The 15,804-nt window shown below is 37.7% G+C and overlaps 1 protein-coding gene across 1 annotated transcript; it reads right to left on the minus strand.

Moving 5' to 3' along the window:
• Window positions 1-11,027: 11,027 nt before the first annotated feature.
• LOC129668870 (olfactory receptor 11) lies at window positions 11,028-11,969 on the minus strand. The gene has a single exon (XM_055596969.1). The coding sequence runs from the start codon at window positions 11,967-11,969 to the stop codon at window positions 11,028-11,030; it is 942 nt and encodes a 313-aa protein (XP_055452944.1).
• Window positions 11,970-15,804: the final 3,835 nt, after the last annotated feature.

A 15,804-nucleotide genomic window follows, 5' to 3' on the forward strand; every position in this document is an offset into this window, starting at 1 on the left:
AACAACCCAGATGTCCCTCAGTTGAGGAATGGATACAGAAATTGTGGTACATTTACACAATGGAATACTACTCAGCAATTAAAAGCGAGAAAATCATGAAATTTGCAGGCAAATGGTGGGACCTAGAAACGATCATCCTGAGTGAGGTATCCCAAAAGCAGAAAGACACACATGGTATGTACTCACTTATATAGACCTATAAGATAGGATAAATATACTGAAATCTATACACCTAAAGAAGATAAACAAGAAAGAGGACCTGGGGTAAGATGATCAATCCTCACTTAGAAAGACAAATGGGAGGACATTGGAGGTAGGAGAAAACAAGAAACAGGACAAGAGCCTACCACAGTGGGCCTTTGAAAGACTCTACCTAGCAGTGTATCAAAGCAGATATTAAGACTTATAACCAAACCTTCGGCAGAGTGCAGGGAATCATATGAAAGAAGGGGGAGCTAGTAAGACCTGGAAAGGACAGGAGCTCCACAAGGACCAAATATATCAGGGCACAGGGGTCTTTTTTGAGACTGTTTCTCTGACAAAGGACCATGTATGGATATAACCTAGAATCCCTGCTCGGATATAGCCCATGGTAGCTCAGTATCCAAGTGGGTTCTCTAGTAAGGGGACTAGGGACTATTTTTGACATGAACTCAATGGCTGGCTCTTTGACCAGCCACCCCCAAGGGAGGAGCAGCCTTGCTAGGCCACAGAAGAGGACACTGCAGCCAGTCCTCAAGAGACCTGATAAGCTAGGGTCAGGTGGAAGGGGAGGATGACCTCCCTTATCATTGGACTTGGAAAGGGGCAGGGAGGAGATAAAGGAGGGATGGTGGGATTGGGAGGGAATGAGAGAGGGGGCTACGGCTTGTATACAAAGTAAATAACCTATGATTAATATAAAATAAAAAATTATTATAAAAAAACAAATCCAAGACATGAAAGCAGAATTTAACAATAAAAGGAAATTTTAAAGAAAATTCAAAATGAAGTAAAACTGAAAATAAAAAACTTAGAATGCCAAACACAAACATTAGGTAAGCTTCACCAACAGATTAAAAGACCCAGAAGACAGAATTTTATGTCTTAAAGATGAGGTAGACAAAATGGATACCTCGAACAAAATGTTAAATTAAAAAAACTTCCATGTACAAAACATGCAGAAAAACTGAGACACTATGAAAAGAACCAATCTATGAATAATAGGTACAGAGCAATGGTTCTCATCCTTCCTAATGTATTAACCTTTTAATACAGTTCTTCATGTTGTGATGACCCCTGACACTAAATTATTTCGTTACTACTTCATAACTGTAATTTTGCTACTTTTATTAATCATAAAGTACATATCTGATATGCAGTACATCTGATATTCAACCCCTGTGAAAGAGTTATTCAAACCCCAATGGGGTTGCAACCCACAGGTTGAGAAACACTAGCGTAGACGCAGAAGAAGAAACTCAGGACAAAGGCATAGAATATATTTTTTAGCAAAATCATAGAAAAATTTCCTAATCTAAAGAAAGAGATGCTTATCAAGGTACAAGACACATATAGAACACCAAATAGGACCAGAAAAGAAACTCCCCACTATACATAATAGTCAAAATGCTAAATGTGTAGAACAAAGAAAGTATATTTAAAGCTACAAAAGAAAACGGCCATGCACACCAGTAATGCCAGCATCAGGGAGGCAGAGGCAGGTGGATCTCTGTGAGCATGAGGCCAGCCCAGTCTACAAAGTGAGTCCAGGACAGCCAAGGCTACAGAGTATCCTTGTCTTGAAAACAACAACAACAACAACAAAAATTGTTTACTTGATCTTGATTTAACTTTGGTAAATGAAATCTATCAAGAAAATTGTCCATTTCCTTTAGATTTTCCAATTTTGTGGAATATAAGCTTTTAAAGTCAGACCTAATGATTCTTTAGTTTTCTTCAGGGTCTGTTGTTATATCCCCTTTTCATTTCTGATTTTGTTAATATGAATACCATGAACCTTTTAAAAGAGTGGGGGTGGAGGGACAGAATGACAGAGAGGGAACAGGAGTTCTACAAGAAGACCAACAGTTCCAACTAATTTGGTTCAGAGGGGTTTGAAGAGACTGAAGAACCAACCAAGAACCATGCATGGACTAGACCTAGATTTTCCATATATATATACACCCAATGGGCAGCTTAGCTTTCATGTGGGTCCCCTAGAAACAGGATGGGGGGGGGGGTCATCCCTGACACTGTCTCTGTTGAATGCTTTCTATCACTTCACCCTGGCATGACTGAGAACGAGCAAGTATATAGTCCTAAAGAGACTGGATGTGCTCTGGCTGATTTGTGTGTGTGTGGGGTGTCTCTTCTTTTCTGAGAGGAAGGGGAGGAGGATAGGGAGATGAGAGAGGGATGGAGGGAGGAGAGGGAAAAAAAGGAGAGAAGGGAGAGAGCTAAGATTGAGAAGTAAGGTGAATAATGAACTAAATAAAAAAAAGAAAGAAAAATGTTAAAAAGGAGGTGGGGGGAGAAAAGGACCAAGTCACATATAAAGTCAGGCCCATTAGAACACCTGATGTTTCAGTGAAGTCTCTGAAAGCCAAAAGGGTCACAATGGATGTTGTATAAGCTCTAAGAGAACACAGCAAAACTACCAATCACAAGCAATGGAGAAATAAAAATATTTCATAATAAAAATAAATGTAAACAAGTTTTGTCCACCAATTCAGTTCCACAGAGGGAACTAGAGAAAATACTTCAATCTGAAGAAAAGTTAACTATACCCAAGACACAAGGAAGAAATAATCCCAGAACAAGTAATAAAATAGGAGAAAAACCCTACACTGCCACAACAAAATAATGGAAAATAATAAACAATTCTCATTAGCAACTGTCAGTATTAATTATCTCAGTTCCCCAATAAAAAGACATAGACTAACATGTTGAATTAGAAAACATTATACATATTTCTGCTGCATCTAAGAAACACACTGTACCACCAAAGACAGACATCACTTCAGGGTAAAAGAATAAAAACTGATGTTTCATGGGGAACCAGGAAGCAAGAACATATAGCTATTTTCATGTCTGACAAAATAGACTTCAAAGCAAAATTTATCAGAAGAGATTGGAAAGGACACTAAATACTCATACTATGAGAGTATCATAATTCTAAACACTTATGCACCAAAGTGCACATGGCCACCCAAATTCAGAAAAGAAAACCTACTACACCTTAAATCACATATTGACCTTCACACACTGATAGTGGGAGTCTTCAATACTCCACTTTCACATAGACTCTCACACATAGACAGGCCATCCAGGCAAACACTGAAGAGAAATGCTGGAATTAAATAATGTCATAACTCAAATAAACCCAACAGGCATCTACAGGATATTCCACCCAAGCACAATGGAATTATACTTTCTTTTCAGTAGCCCGTGGAACTTTCTCCAAAACTGACCACTTGTTAGGACACAACAGCAATTAAAACTGAATAACCCCCTGCATCTTATCTGGCCATTATGGAGTAAGCTGGCTATCAACAGCAACAGAAATAAAAGAAAGTGTTTCTCATGGAACAAACTTATGGAAGCTGAATACCTCGCTACGGAATAAAAATTAGGTAAAGGCACAGACAAAAATTAGCAAATGGGTCCTCATGAAACTAAAAAGTTTGTGAACAGCAGAGTGGCAACCTATAGAATTGGGAAAAAAAACTTTAACAATTAAATACATTTTATAGACAGTATCTACAATACATGAAAAAATTGAGTATCAAGAAAATAAATATCCCTATTAAAATGGGATACAAATAAACAGAGGGAAACACTTGTTTATTGCTGTTGGAAGTGCAAAACTCACATATCCCCAATGGAAATTAGTGTGAATGTTCCTTAAAAGTTGTGAATAGATCTACCACAAAATCCAGATATAGCAGTCTTGGGCATATATGCAAAGAATTCTACATCATCATACAAATATACTTGCTCACCCATGATCATTACTGTGCTATTGATAACATCCAGAGATTGGAAACAGCTTGGAAATCTATCAACTGATGAATGGAAAACGAAAATGTGGTGCATTTACACAGTGGAATATTACTCAGCAGTTGAGAAAAACAAAATTATGAAATGTGTAGGTAAATGGTTAGAGCTAGAGGCAATCATTCTGAGTAAGGTAACCAAGACTCAAAAGACACACTATATCTTTTCTCTTGTAAGATATATAACATGTGGATATTAGTTTTTAAGGTTTAGATATGTGTGTTTCAATCTGAATAACCACAGAGGGTTTGTAGCTAGAAAGGAACCTGGGGGGAGAAGGGATCTTCTAAAAAGGGGGAGATGGAGTATAGTGTTATAAAGAAATAAATGGGAAACAAGATAGAAAGATTAAATGGTGAGGGGAGTGGAATGGGTAAGGAGGGAATATGGAGAGGGATGATTAACATTAAAGTCCTTTTAAAACACCACATAAAAACTTACTGCTATAGAAGATTCCTAGAATATATACATGTATAAAAGAAAATTAAAAGAGTCACTATTTAGTGAGGAAGACAATGCCCCAACTAGACATCTTATGCCAACTAGTAAAGCATTCAGTGTTAGAAATGGGTTACATCTTGTTGAGTCTTTGGCCAAAGGCTGATAGATGTCTGATAGATGCCCCTTAAAATCAGACTATAGCCAAGGCTATTGGTTACTATCCATAACCTGATGGTTAAGACCTTGTTGCTGAAGACACAACTTTCTCATTCTATCGAACATGGAGAAATCAAGCTGGTTCCCAACTAGAAGCTTGATCAATATGGACTGGCATTCATTGTTCAAGAAGGCACATTGGACAGTACTAGAGGAGAAAAATAGTCACCATTGTCACCCAGCTATAAATCATGTGATCTACAACAGAGACGTACCCATAAGATATAGTGGCGCAACAGTGGCGCAAGTGTTATTGGAGTAACCAACAGCTTTTTTCCCTCCATAATGTATGATACACTCCATAAGATGAGCCCATACATGACGCTGCTAAAGTGGCCAGGAACCTGAGACTACAGAGGCCATGGACCTAAAGAAAAACCTACGACTATTCTGCAGAAGGAACATAGCAATAAAATGACTCTTAATGATTTATTGCTAAACCCATGGATCAATACATTCTCATCAGAGAATCCTTTTTTACTTTCATTTTGAAGTAGATGGGAATTAACACAGAGACCCACAACTGGACAATGTACAGAGAGTGAGGACTTTGAAGTACTCAGGCCTAAATGGGATGTCTTTATTGAATCCTTCCTGTCAAATCTCAAGGTCCTTTACAGAAGAGAAGGCAGAAAGGGCAAGAAAATCAAAAGAGTCACTAGTGGGGAAGACTATGCCCCAACCTGATATTTTATGCCAACAAGTAAAGCGTTCAGTGTTAGAAATGGGTTACATCTTGTTGAGTCACTGGTTTTAAGGGCCAGAAGTGATGGGTGACAGACAGGCAGGCACACACACACACACACACACACACACACACACACACACACACACCCCAAAGCAAAACCAGTGTCTTTCAAAAACAACAGGACTGATAATGAACAACAAAACAACAACAAATGAACAACAAAACAAACAAACAGACAAAAAACAATGTGCCAGGATATAGAAAATTTGCACAGGCTCAAACCAGACAAAATTCTTGCATTGAGAAGGGGAAGTGGACACAAGGTCCCACCTCTAGCTAAGAAGCATTTGTAACTGATACTTGCTAGGAAAGGGAAAACATACTTTTTCCAGTAGAGTGTCATTGGGCATGTCACCCATACTCTAGGACAGACTCCATTCCCTGAAGTAGTTAGCTAACACAAAATGGACTCAATTGGATCCATGCTTTATGTTTTGTTTTGATTTCTGTCTTACTGATTTTCCTTTTATAAGTTTTAAAATCAGTTTTAATTTTCATTTTTTGATATTTTTCTGTTTTTTTTTTTTTTGTTTCTTTTCTGTTTTAGAAACATGAAGTTGGGTGGGTAGGGAGATGTGAAGTATGGGGGGAGAGTTGTGGGAGAAGAAAAATGTGATCAAAATATATGAAAACATTTTGAAAATTGAAAAAGTAAAATCTATGAAAAAATTTAAAGTGTTGCCACTGATATGTTGACCATGCCCCTTGTACTGGAAGGCAAACATTAATTAATCTATGGGCAGCACAATCTGGACTTGACAGATGAATTAAAAAGCACACAAAGTTAGCTGTGGTTGGATCTGAAAGGAGTTGAGGGAGAGGATAAATAGGGTCAAAACTCAACTCACTGTAGTAAACTATCAGCTGGTAACACATGCACATATATAAATACAAAATGTAAGTACATGTTATTTCCTAGATCAGTGGTTGCATATTTTACTTCTAAGGTCTTGCTAATTTCACTCATCATCACTATGGTTAGCACAGAAGTTGTGAAGTTGTGCTTGGTTTTGTCGATTGATCAACGCTGCAGCAATCTATAGACATTCTGCAGGCTCTCTCTAAGTTCTGAAGGAGTCAGAGTGGAGCATTTAAATGGAGTTGATAGAGATGAGTTCTGTGTACTGTATGTCTTTGATGATACTGAATTCTACTATTACTCCCTTAAGAAGCAAATTTGACTTAAAACCTATGATAGTGGAAAATGGCAGAACAGCAAATTCAAAGCAGTATCTTAGACTTCCCGCTCTAATGTGAGGGGCTGGAGAGATGGCCCTGAGGTTAAGAGCAAAGGATGTTCTTCCTAAAAGGTCCCGAGTTCAAGTCCCAGCAGCTGCATGGCTGGTCAGAATCATGATGAGATCTGGTGCCCTCTTCTGATCTACAGGCACACATGCAGGCAGATTACTATATAAACATAAATCTTTCTTTAAAAAGACCTAATATGAGTATTACTCCAAATATCATAAACTCCAATTATGTACCTAAGACCTCAAGGAAATGACTCCTATGCCCCTTCAGAACATGATCAGACAGACTTTATTCAGGATACATTTATCTACCATGGGGAAGGCAGAGGCCAACTTGTGGGAGTTAGCTATGTCCTTCCCCTATATGGATCTTACAAATACCACTCAGGTCATGAGGCTTGGTAGCAAGAGACATCTCACCACTCCCCAAGCCTGCATTCCAGTACAGGTAGCATAATGACATTTTGAGTCTCTTGCTACAAATGACAACACAGATCCTCTGTTCCTAGTCCTCAAATCTCAGAAACTTGAATCTATAAAAGAATGAGGTAAATATAATACACTAAAACAAAACTATTTTCATAAACGGATTAAATGATAAATTTTGATTGTGATATTTTATACGAGGTAGAGGAAATGTAATTGTGCTGGATGGCCAGGAACTAGAGACTGGATAGCTTAGACACCCAGGGAAGAATCAAACATGACTGGCAAGAAAATCAATGAAATGATTCCTAATCATATTCTGCTATACTCATGGATCTGTGCCTTGTACATTTTTCATCAGAGAGGCTTCCCTCAGCAGCAGATAGGAACGGGTGCAGAAACTCACAGCCACACCTTATGCCAAGAGAGAGTCTAAACTGGAGGTCTCTATTGGGTAACTCCTCTTGGTGCTGAGGGAACCATGTGGAAGAAGAGGAGGAAAGATTGTAAGGGTCAGGGGAGACAGAGGACACCAGAATACTACCCTGTGAGTCATCAGCCAAGCTCGACTCATAGGGGCTCCCAGAGCCTGAACCAACACGCACAAGACCTCTGTGGATGTGGACCTCCATGGATGTGCACCAGGCCCTCTGCCTATTTATTATGACTATTAGCTTTGGTGTTTTTGTGGGATGCCTAATAACGACAGTGGGTGTGTATCTGATTCCTTTTGCTTGTTCTTGGGACTCTTTTCTTCCTATTGGGATTTCTTGTCCAGCCTTGAAATAAGGGTTTTTTTTTTTTTTTGGTCTTATCTTATTTTTGTCTTGTTTTGTCGTGTTTGGTTGTTGTCTCTTTGAGTTCTGCTCTTTTCAGAAGGAAAATGGAAGGGGAGTAGATCTGGGAGAGAGGGAAGATAGGGGTCAGTGAAAAGAGCAGAGGTAGGGGGAACTGTGGTCAAAATGTGTTATATGAGAGAAGAATCTATTTTTAATTAAAACAGTTGGCCACCCACAAAAAGAAATTTAATTTTGAGTTTATTATATCATTAAATTGTTTTATCATACATGGAAGAGAATCATTCTATAAATAACTCCTATCATTTGAACAACTGTATGTAGTTTGTCTTCATTTCTGTAGCAGCAAATGTACACACAGTTATATATATATATGTATATATATATATGTATATATCCTGCAGGAAAGACTTATATGTCTTTAAAATTAGATTATAAATGTTATATAAAGAGCTTTAGGTAGTATTTACTTTTTATTGTACACATTAGTATAGATAGCATTTATAATCGTAACCATTTTAAAGTGCATGTCAGAGTCATTGTATATTCAAAGTGACGTGTAACCGTTACCAACATCTTCCCCTGAATTAGGTAGATACGTGGTATTGTTTTATGTCATGTTGATTTGCAATTTACTAATAAAGATGACACTCATTTTTTTGTGTTTTTATGTGTATGTCTACTTTGCTAAGCTTCTAACTCAGCTATTTTGTCCGTTTTAATTTTGGGTTGTACTTTCATGTAGTAGTCTTAGAAGGCTCTTGTATAGTTTGTACATACCGTCTTTATGGTATATATTAGCATACATATATGTGATATGTATCATATATTACCATGTTTTCCCTAATCTGTATTTTTGGAAAGGATAAGTTCTTAGTTTTGGCTATAACTACCATTTTTCTTTCATATGTTGTAGTTTTGATGCTGTATTAAGAACTCATAACTAAAGACAGGATGGCATATATATTTTAAAAATATTTTCTCTTTGAATTTTTATTTTTTTATATTTAAACTTAGATCTATGGCCAATTTTGAATGGATAGTATATATGTAGTTTCATATTCTTACATGTAACTGACCAATTACTCTTTTCATTGATGATTGAAAAAATGATAATTTTTTTTTGTTAATAGTCAGTTGATTCTGCATGTATGAATGTATTCCTGACTACTAATTCTGGTTGATATGTGGTTTACTATTTTGTCAACATCAGGCACATCTGATTTCTGTAATGTTACAAGTTTTCAAATTGAGTAAGATGAGCTCCTAACTTTTAGTTGTTTTTTTTTTTATATTTTTACTATCCTATATATTTTATTTTTTCATTTAATATTTATAATTATACAGTTTCTGTCTCTGAGATATCTTACTGAGGTTTGATTGGATTACAGGAGATCTACAAGTCAAGTTGGGAAGCCATGTTTTAGCAATACTGAGTCTTCATTAAAATGGATTATTTCAATGACACAACCAATCAAGAGAAATTAATTGGTGTCTGTAGAACCCTCCACACAATGTCAAACCACACATTCTTTTCACTCATTTATGGAACATTTACAAATGTTTAGTCCAAGTAAGTCTGTTCAATCCAAATGCCATGCACTGGGTAGTTTATGAATAACAGAATTTATTTCTCACAGTCACAGAGGTTCAAAGTCAAAACGAGGATAGAGTCACTATCAAATTCACAGATGGTGTCTTCTTTATCAAATTATCTGGGGTTTAGTCTGGGGTTGGGAGGTGGAATTGAGAATGTCTATGTGTCCTGGTATTTCTTGAGAATGATAAAAGTGTCTTTAAACAGATTGTGATGATACTGATTCTGTTCTGCTGACATACTAAAATCATTTAAATAGTCATAGTAAATGAGCATATTTTATTGTGTACTAATTATGTTTCAGAAAAGACATTTTAAAAGAAAACAAAAAGTCACATATTGAGGGAAAATAGCTATTAAATATGTTTGACAAGGGACAAATTAACTGAAAGAAAGAAATGACCCAAATTAACACAATTAAATATGTACAAAGAAACATTACAAGAGACACTAAAGAAATTCAGAATAGCATAAGGTTATACTTTAAAAACATGTACTTCATTAACTTAGAAAATTTTTTAAAAAGGGAAGTAATTCTAGGTCCATTCAAACCATGAAAGTTCATCCAAGATAAGATCAATGGTTTAAACAGACTCGGGAAAACAAAAAGTTTGAGATAGTAAGAGATCCATCAGACCTGCATGGATTCACAGCAGAACTCCAGAGGAAATTCAAAGAATGTCTACAACAAACACTTCTCAAATCATTAAAAACAGAAGAAGATGGAGCACTTCCAAACTCCCTCTACAAAGCCAGTATTAGTCTAAAACCAAGACAAGGTAAAGACCTCACATAAAAATTATAGGACAATATCCTCCATGTGCATAGATGCAAAAATAATTTGTAAAATACTTACAACACATATACAGGCATATATTAAAAAATAACCCACCATGATCAAGTTGAATTTGTTTTGCAGGGATGATTTAACATATGTAAACCAACAAATGTAATAAATTATACCAATGACCTTGAAGACAAAATTCAAATGACCATCTCTATAGATGCAGAAAAACCCTTTGGCAAACTCCAACATACTTTCATGACAGAAGCCCTAGGAAGGGAGTGGAGGGAGCATGTATAATGAAATCCAGGTTACATATGATACACCCACAGCCACCATCATCCTAAAGGGAGAAAAGCTCTAAGAAATCCCATTAACATCAGGAAGGCAGGACTGTCCAGCGTCCCTACACGTATAGTATTTGAAGGAGCTATGCAAACTGCCAAGGGAGCTCTCACCTGATGAGCAATCAGCAACGGGGACAGACTGTACTGTTTATAAGATGATTTAAAGAATTAGGTTCAGGGATGCTGTTTTTTTCAGCATTTTCAACAACAATCTAAACACCATTATCAACACTAGGGAATGAATGTTTACAGCCCTGGCTTGCATTTAAACCATTGGAGATAAAGGAGCCACATATACAGTCAGAGGACTCCATTTTCCCATCAGCACAATAGAAAAGAGAATAGCCTGGGAGTGTCCATTTAGCGTATCTTTTTCATATCCCTTAGTTCTTTGTTAAGAAGAATCTCTTGATCAACCTTTTAAAGGCTTCCTTTACCTCTTTGTTCCTAAGGGTATAGATAAGGGGGTTCAGCATCGGAGCAATAATTCCATAGAAAAGGGAAACCATCTTTCGTGGGTCCTTGGAGTGTGGTGAAGGTGGAAGTAGGTACATGGAGATAGCTGTACCGTAAAACAGCGATACTACTATTAGATGGGACCCACAGGTCCCAAATGCTTTTTGTCGACCTTCAGCAGATTGGATTTTCAAGATTGCACCGGCAATAAAACCATACGATACAAGAATGAGCGTTATAGGTACCAGATGGAAGACCACACTAACAAAGAAGAGCTCAGTCTCATTTGGTGTTGTGTCAACGCAGGCTAACTTGAGCAGTGCAGGCACTTCACAGAGAAAGTGATCTATGACATAGTGACCACAGAGCGGCAGCTGGAGAGTTAGGGTGGTCAGCCACACAGAGTTCCCAAAGCCAATGATCCAGGACACAGCTGCCAACTGGAGACAGAGCCTCTGGTGCATGATGACTGGGTAACGCAGAGGCCGACAGATGGCTACAAACCTGTCAAAGGACATGACTGGCAGCAGCACACACTCAGTGGCCCCCAAGGCCAGAAACATGAAGAGCTGGACCACACAGCCACCATAACTGATTACTTTCCTAGTGCTGTGTAAATTTACCAGCATTTGTGGAACTGTGCATGTGATGTAACACAGATCTATGACTGATAGATTAGTCAAAAAGAAGTACATGGGCGTGTGGAGTTTGGGATCCAAACGGGACAGCAGAATGATGTTGAGATTCCCAAAGATGGTCACTATGTAAGAAGTCAAGAAGACCACAAAGAGTGGAAACTCCAGCCATGGCTGATCTGAGAAACCCAAGAGAACAAACTCTTCTATGATGCTCTCGTTTGCCCAACTCATGATCAGTGTTTTAACTTATGGTTCCTGAAATACACAAATTCAGGAAGTCAGTTCACACATATTGACTATTGTATGTTTAACATGTATTTATTAGCTTTTCCATTTCTTCAAAACCAGATGTTTATTAAATTACATATTTAAATTTTAATTTTAATTAAATTTTTATTAAATTTTAATTAAATTTAATTAAATTACATATTCTCATTTTACCACCCTTTCAAAGATATTTACATAATTGGTATTAGTGTAGCATAAGAAATTACACAGTTCAAAGCACCGCTGAAGCAGTTACCTAGGTATTTCTAAAGTTTCCGTGCCCGCACCCACACCTCTCAACCGAAAGCTACAATTTAAAAAGCAAATTCCTGACTTAGATAAATTTGTAAGGTTTGTTCTTTAATTCTTTGCCATTGGTTAATTTTTCTTTGTAGTACTTCCCACAGAGCGACTAGTGAGAATATTCAGTCATAATCTCCATTACATTTTTTCACTATCAGTATTACAAACTGCTGTTGTTAACCAGAGTTCAAGTTATACAACAGAGCTATACTAATAACAAAGCATGACACTGGCACTAAAAACAGACATGTCAATCAATAAAATAGAATTGAGGACCCACACCTAAACCCACACTCTTACAGCCACCTAAGTTTTGACAAAGAGAACAAACAGTGCATATTGGAGGAAATAGAACATATTCAACCAAAAATGCTGGTTAAATAGGATAGTTACATGTAGAATGAAACTTGATCTTTATCTCTCACCTGCACAAAACTCAACTCCAAATGGATCAAGAACTTCTATGACACACTCACCCTGAAAGAAGAGAAAGTAAGGGACTTCTATGACACGCTGACCCTGAAAGAAGAGAAAGTAAGGGACTTCTATGACACGCTGACCCTGAAAGAAGAGAGAAAGGGACTTCTATGACACGCTGACCCTGAAAGAAGAGAGAAAGGGATAGCCTTAGACTCATTGGCATAGGAAAGGACTTTCTGAACAGCACCCTGATGGCACCGACATTACGTGAACAATTAATAAGTGTGACCTCCTGAAACTAAAATGTTTCTATACAGCAAAGGACACCATCATTGCAATGATGAAGCAGCCTGCAGAATGGGAATTTATTTTACCAGGTTTACATCTAATAGGTTAGTATCTAGATCTACAAAGAAATAAAGAAACAAAAGAATAAGAAAATAAAAATGGGGCATGTAACTAAAGAAGAAAGTGGAAAAGCAAGGGAGAGATGAGCTAAAGAAGAACAGAAGGACAGAAGAAGAAGGAAAGGGTTGAAGAAAGGAAGGAGGAAAAATATCGCTATTGGTAGGAATTCTGGTGTGGACTGCTTGGATAAAGAGAGACGTCACAACTAAGGATTTCCTGAGTTTCTCCAGTGTTGTAAAATACCCTCAAGCTTGTAGAACTGAGGGTGACACTATGCTGCAGTTTCTGCAAAGATCTCCAGCTTTATTCCACTATTTTGCTCTATCAGTAATAAAACTCATCAACTTTAGTAATGTTCTTGTTTAGATGAAGAGCTGCAAGTTCTCCCTACCTAAATACTGATGAATTAAATAATCTCAAATATTATTCAGAAGTTGTCTCATTATAAAGATACAAGTACTGGGTCAGTGGCCTTTTCGGTAGCATTTAATTGCTAGAATTCAGCCCCAACCTGATTCTCTGAGAAGCTCTGGCTGATAAGAAGACAATTTACTTCTCACCCATATTAAGTTTTGGTAATTACAAAAGCAATGAGCTTTCTCCTGTCGTTCTGAATCCACTGTGTGGTGACATTTGCCAGTGGAAGTAATATCTGCCCATGATGCTCAGCAGTTAGGGAGCTAAATAGGGACAGGTTATTGCTGGGAAGGACAGGAAGTTGTAAAAATAAAGGGCTGAAGAGGGAGAATACAGTGCCTCTAAGAGTTATATTGAACTTTTCTCGCTTTAGGGTCGAACTTTCCCATTCTGGAAACACTTAATCATCTTGATTAAATCCATTATAAAAATGACATTTGTCTGAGTAAAAACTGAAGTATCCTTTTGCATTAAGTAAGTTTAAGCATCTTGAATTGCTAGTTTTATCATTGTGTGAAAAATGAAAGGATTTGTTAACACCTGAAACAAGCTCAGAACCCCATGTCTCTGAAAGTTCTAGCGCAGAGGCTGCCCAGCTAGTATCTACCTGGTAACTGTAGGTCACTGTCTAAACCTAGAACCTGAAGGGACACACAAGCAATTTCTCTGCTCCTGAATAGGGTTCTGTCTGCAATCTTTGCAGAGACAGCCTTTCTCAACACTCTCAGCAGGAAAAGAATTGAAATCCTATGTTGAGCTTCTCTTTTCCAGCTGGGGTATAAGAATAAGGATAAGGTTTTTTTTTTTTTTTTCTTCCTCCAACATCACAGTTCAGCTTTAAAAACTATCAAAGTTGTTCATGTTTTCTCTATTTGCACCAAGACCAGGCTGTGAGCAACACTAAATTTATAGGTTCACAGTTGCCGTTTTATAAACTGTAGGCAACAATTGGGTTGGATCATGAGGCTTCTCTGCTCCCAAGTTCGTTTTCCAGTAGAGAACAAACAAGTGCTGCCAGGTACCCACTGTAAGAAAGGTGAATGGAACGAAGAACCAAGACTGAGTCAAAATTCTCTAAGTGCAGAAATGGAATGCAAGCCATAGGATACATGGTCAAGGCCCCCAAATTTCAGTTCATCTTTTCCCAGCAAGTCTTACACAGTGGTTTAAGAAACTGTTCTACATACCTCACTCGGAGCCTTAGGTCAGGATGGTTTGTATGTGTTTGTTAGTTCAAGGAACTTTGAATTAGAAATTAGAAAAAGCATGTGGACCCAACAAGGTCTTCATAAACTCTTCAACATCAACCTGATATGGCAAAGTGTTCTCTGCCCCCTTATTCTGCTCTCCAGGAACAAGTCATGAGATCTTCACTCAGGAATAAATCAGAAAATATGGGAATAGGAGTCCTGCGGGCAACAGGAGCCTGCATTTTCAGGCGTTGCAGTGTGGAGGGGGCATTCACTGCCCTTTTCAGAGTCCTCCCCATCAGGACTGCACAGGGAGACTAGAGGGAGATTCCTCATGCTGCTCTGTGCTCCTGCTTCTTCAAATGAGAGCAACCCTTCTTACAACCAAGGATGGTACCCAGTGGGGCTCTCTGAATCACCCTTGCTCTCGCTCACATTCTGTTCTGCCAGGCTCTTTCCCTGGGGACCTTCTCCCCAACTGTGTCCAAGACAAAAGAGAATGACAATAGGGACTAAAACATTTTATGTTGTAAAGATTCAGTTTTGTGCCATCAGGGTAGGAATTTGCTTCCCTTTGTAAAGGAGCCAAGAGAATGCTGTAAAGCCACAGAGAATTGTGCATTTGATCTGCAATTGTATCTGTGATCCATGTTTATACAGTGGTCATTCATGAATTTCCTCTGGAAATGATTTTATTACCTCAGTTCATAGGAGGATACTTTTGTTTCTTACATAGCCAAATGATTATTTTCTTTCACAGGTTTTGCTTAGGTAAGCTTTCTCCATGTTCACTGCCATTTCTTACGGTTTTGGCAAGCTTAAAATTCTTGATTTATATTTTTCAATAATCTTTTCTAATCAAGACTTATTTTATGTACAGCCTCATGTCACTGTTTTCAAATGAATAAGTATGAAAAAATAAAGCATGCCTGTCTTATTACTTCAGCAACCGTAGATAATATAATAGAAAAGGGCTGACCATCTGAATATAGGACTCAGATTGCAAATCTACATTAGCAGCTTTTAATTTTCCAAATAGTCAAGGAAATAGAGGTAAGTAA

The sequence above is a fragment of the Psammomys obesus genome, unplaced genomic scaffold, assembly GCF_907164565.1.
Source record: "Psammomys obesus unplaced genomic scaffold, mPsaObe1.curated_primary_1811, whole genome shotgun sequence".
Lineage (NCBI taxonomy): Eukaryota > Metazoa > Chordata > Mammalia > Rodentia > Muridae > Psammomys > Psammomys obesus.

Coding starts and splice junctions, on each gene's coding strand:
- LOC129668870 (XM_055596969.1), bottom strand. CDS start 11,969: ATGAGTTGGGCAAACGAGAGCATCATAGAAGAGTTTGTTCTCTTGGGT.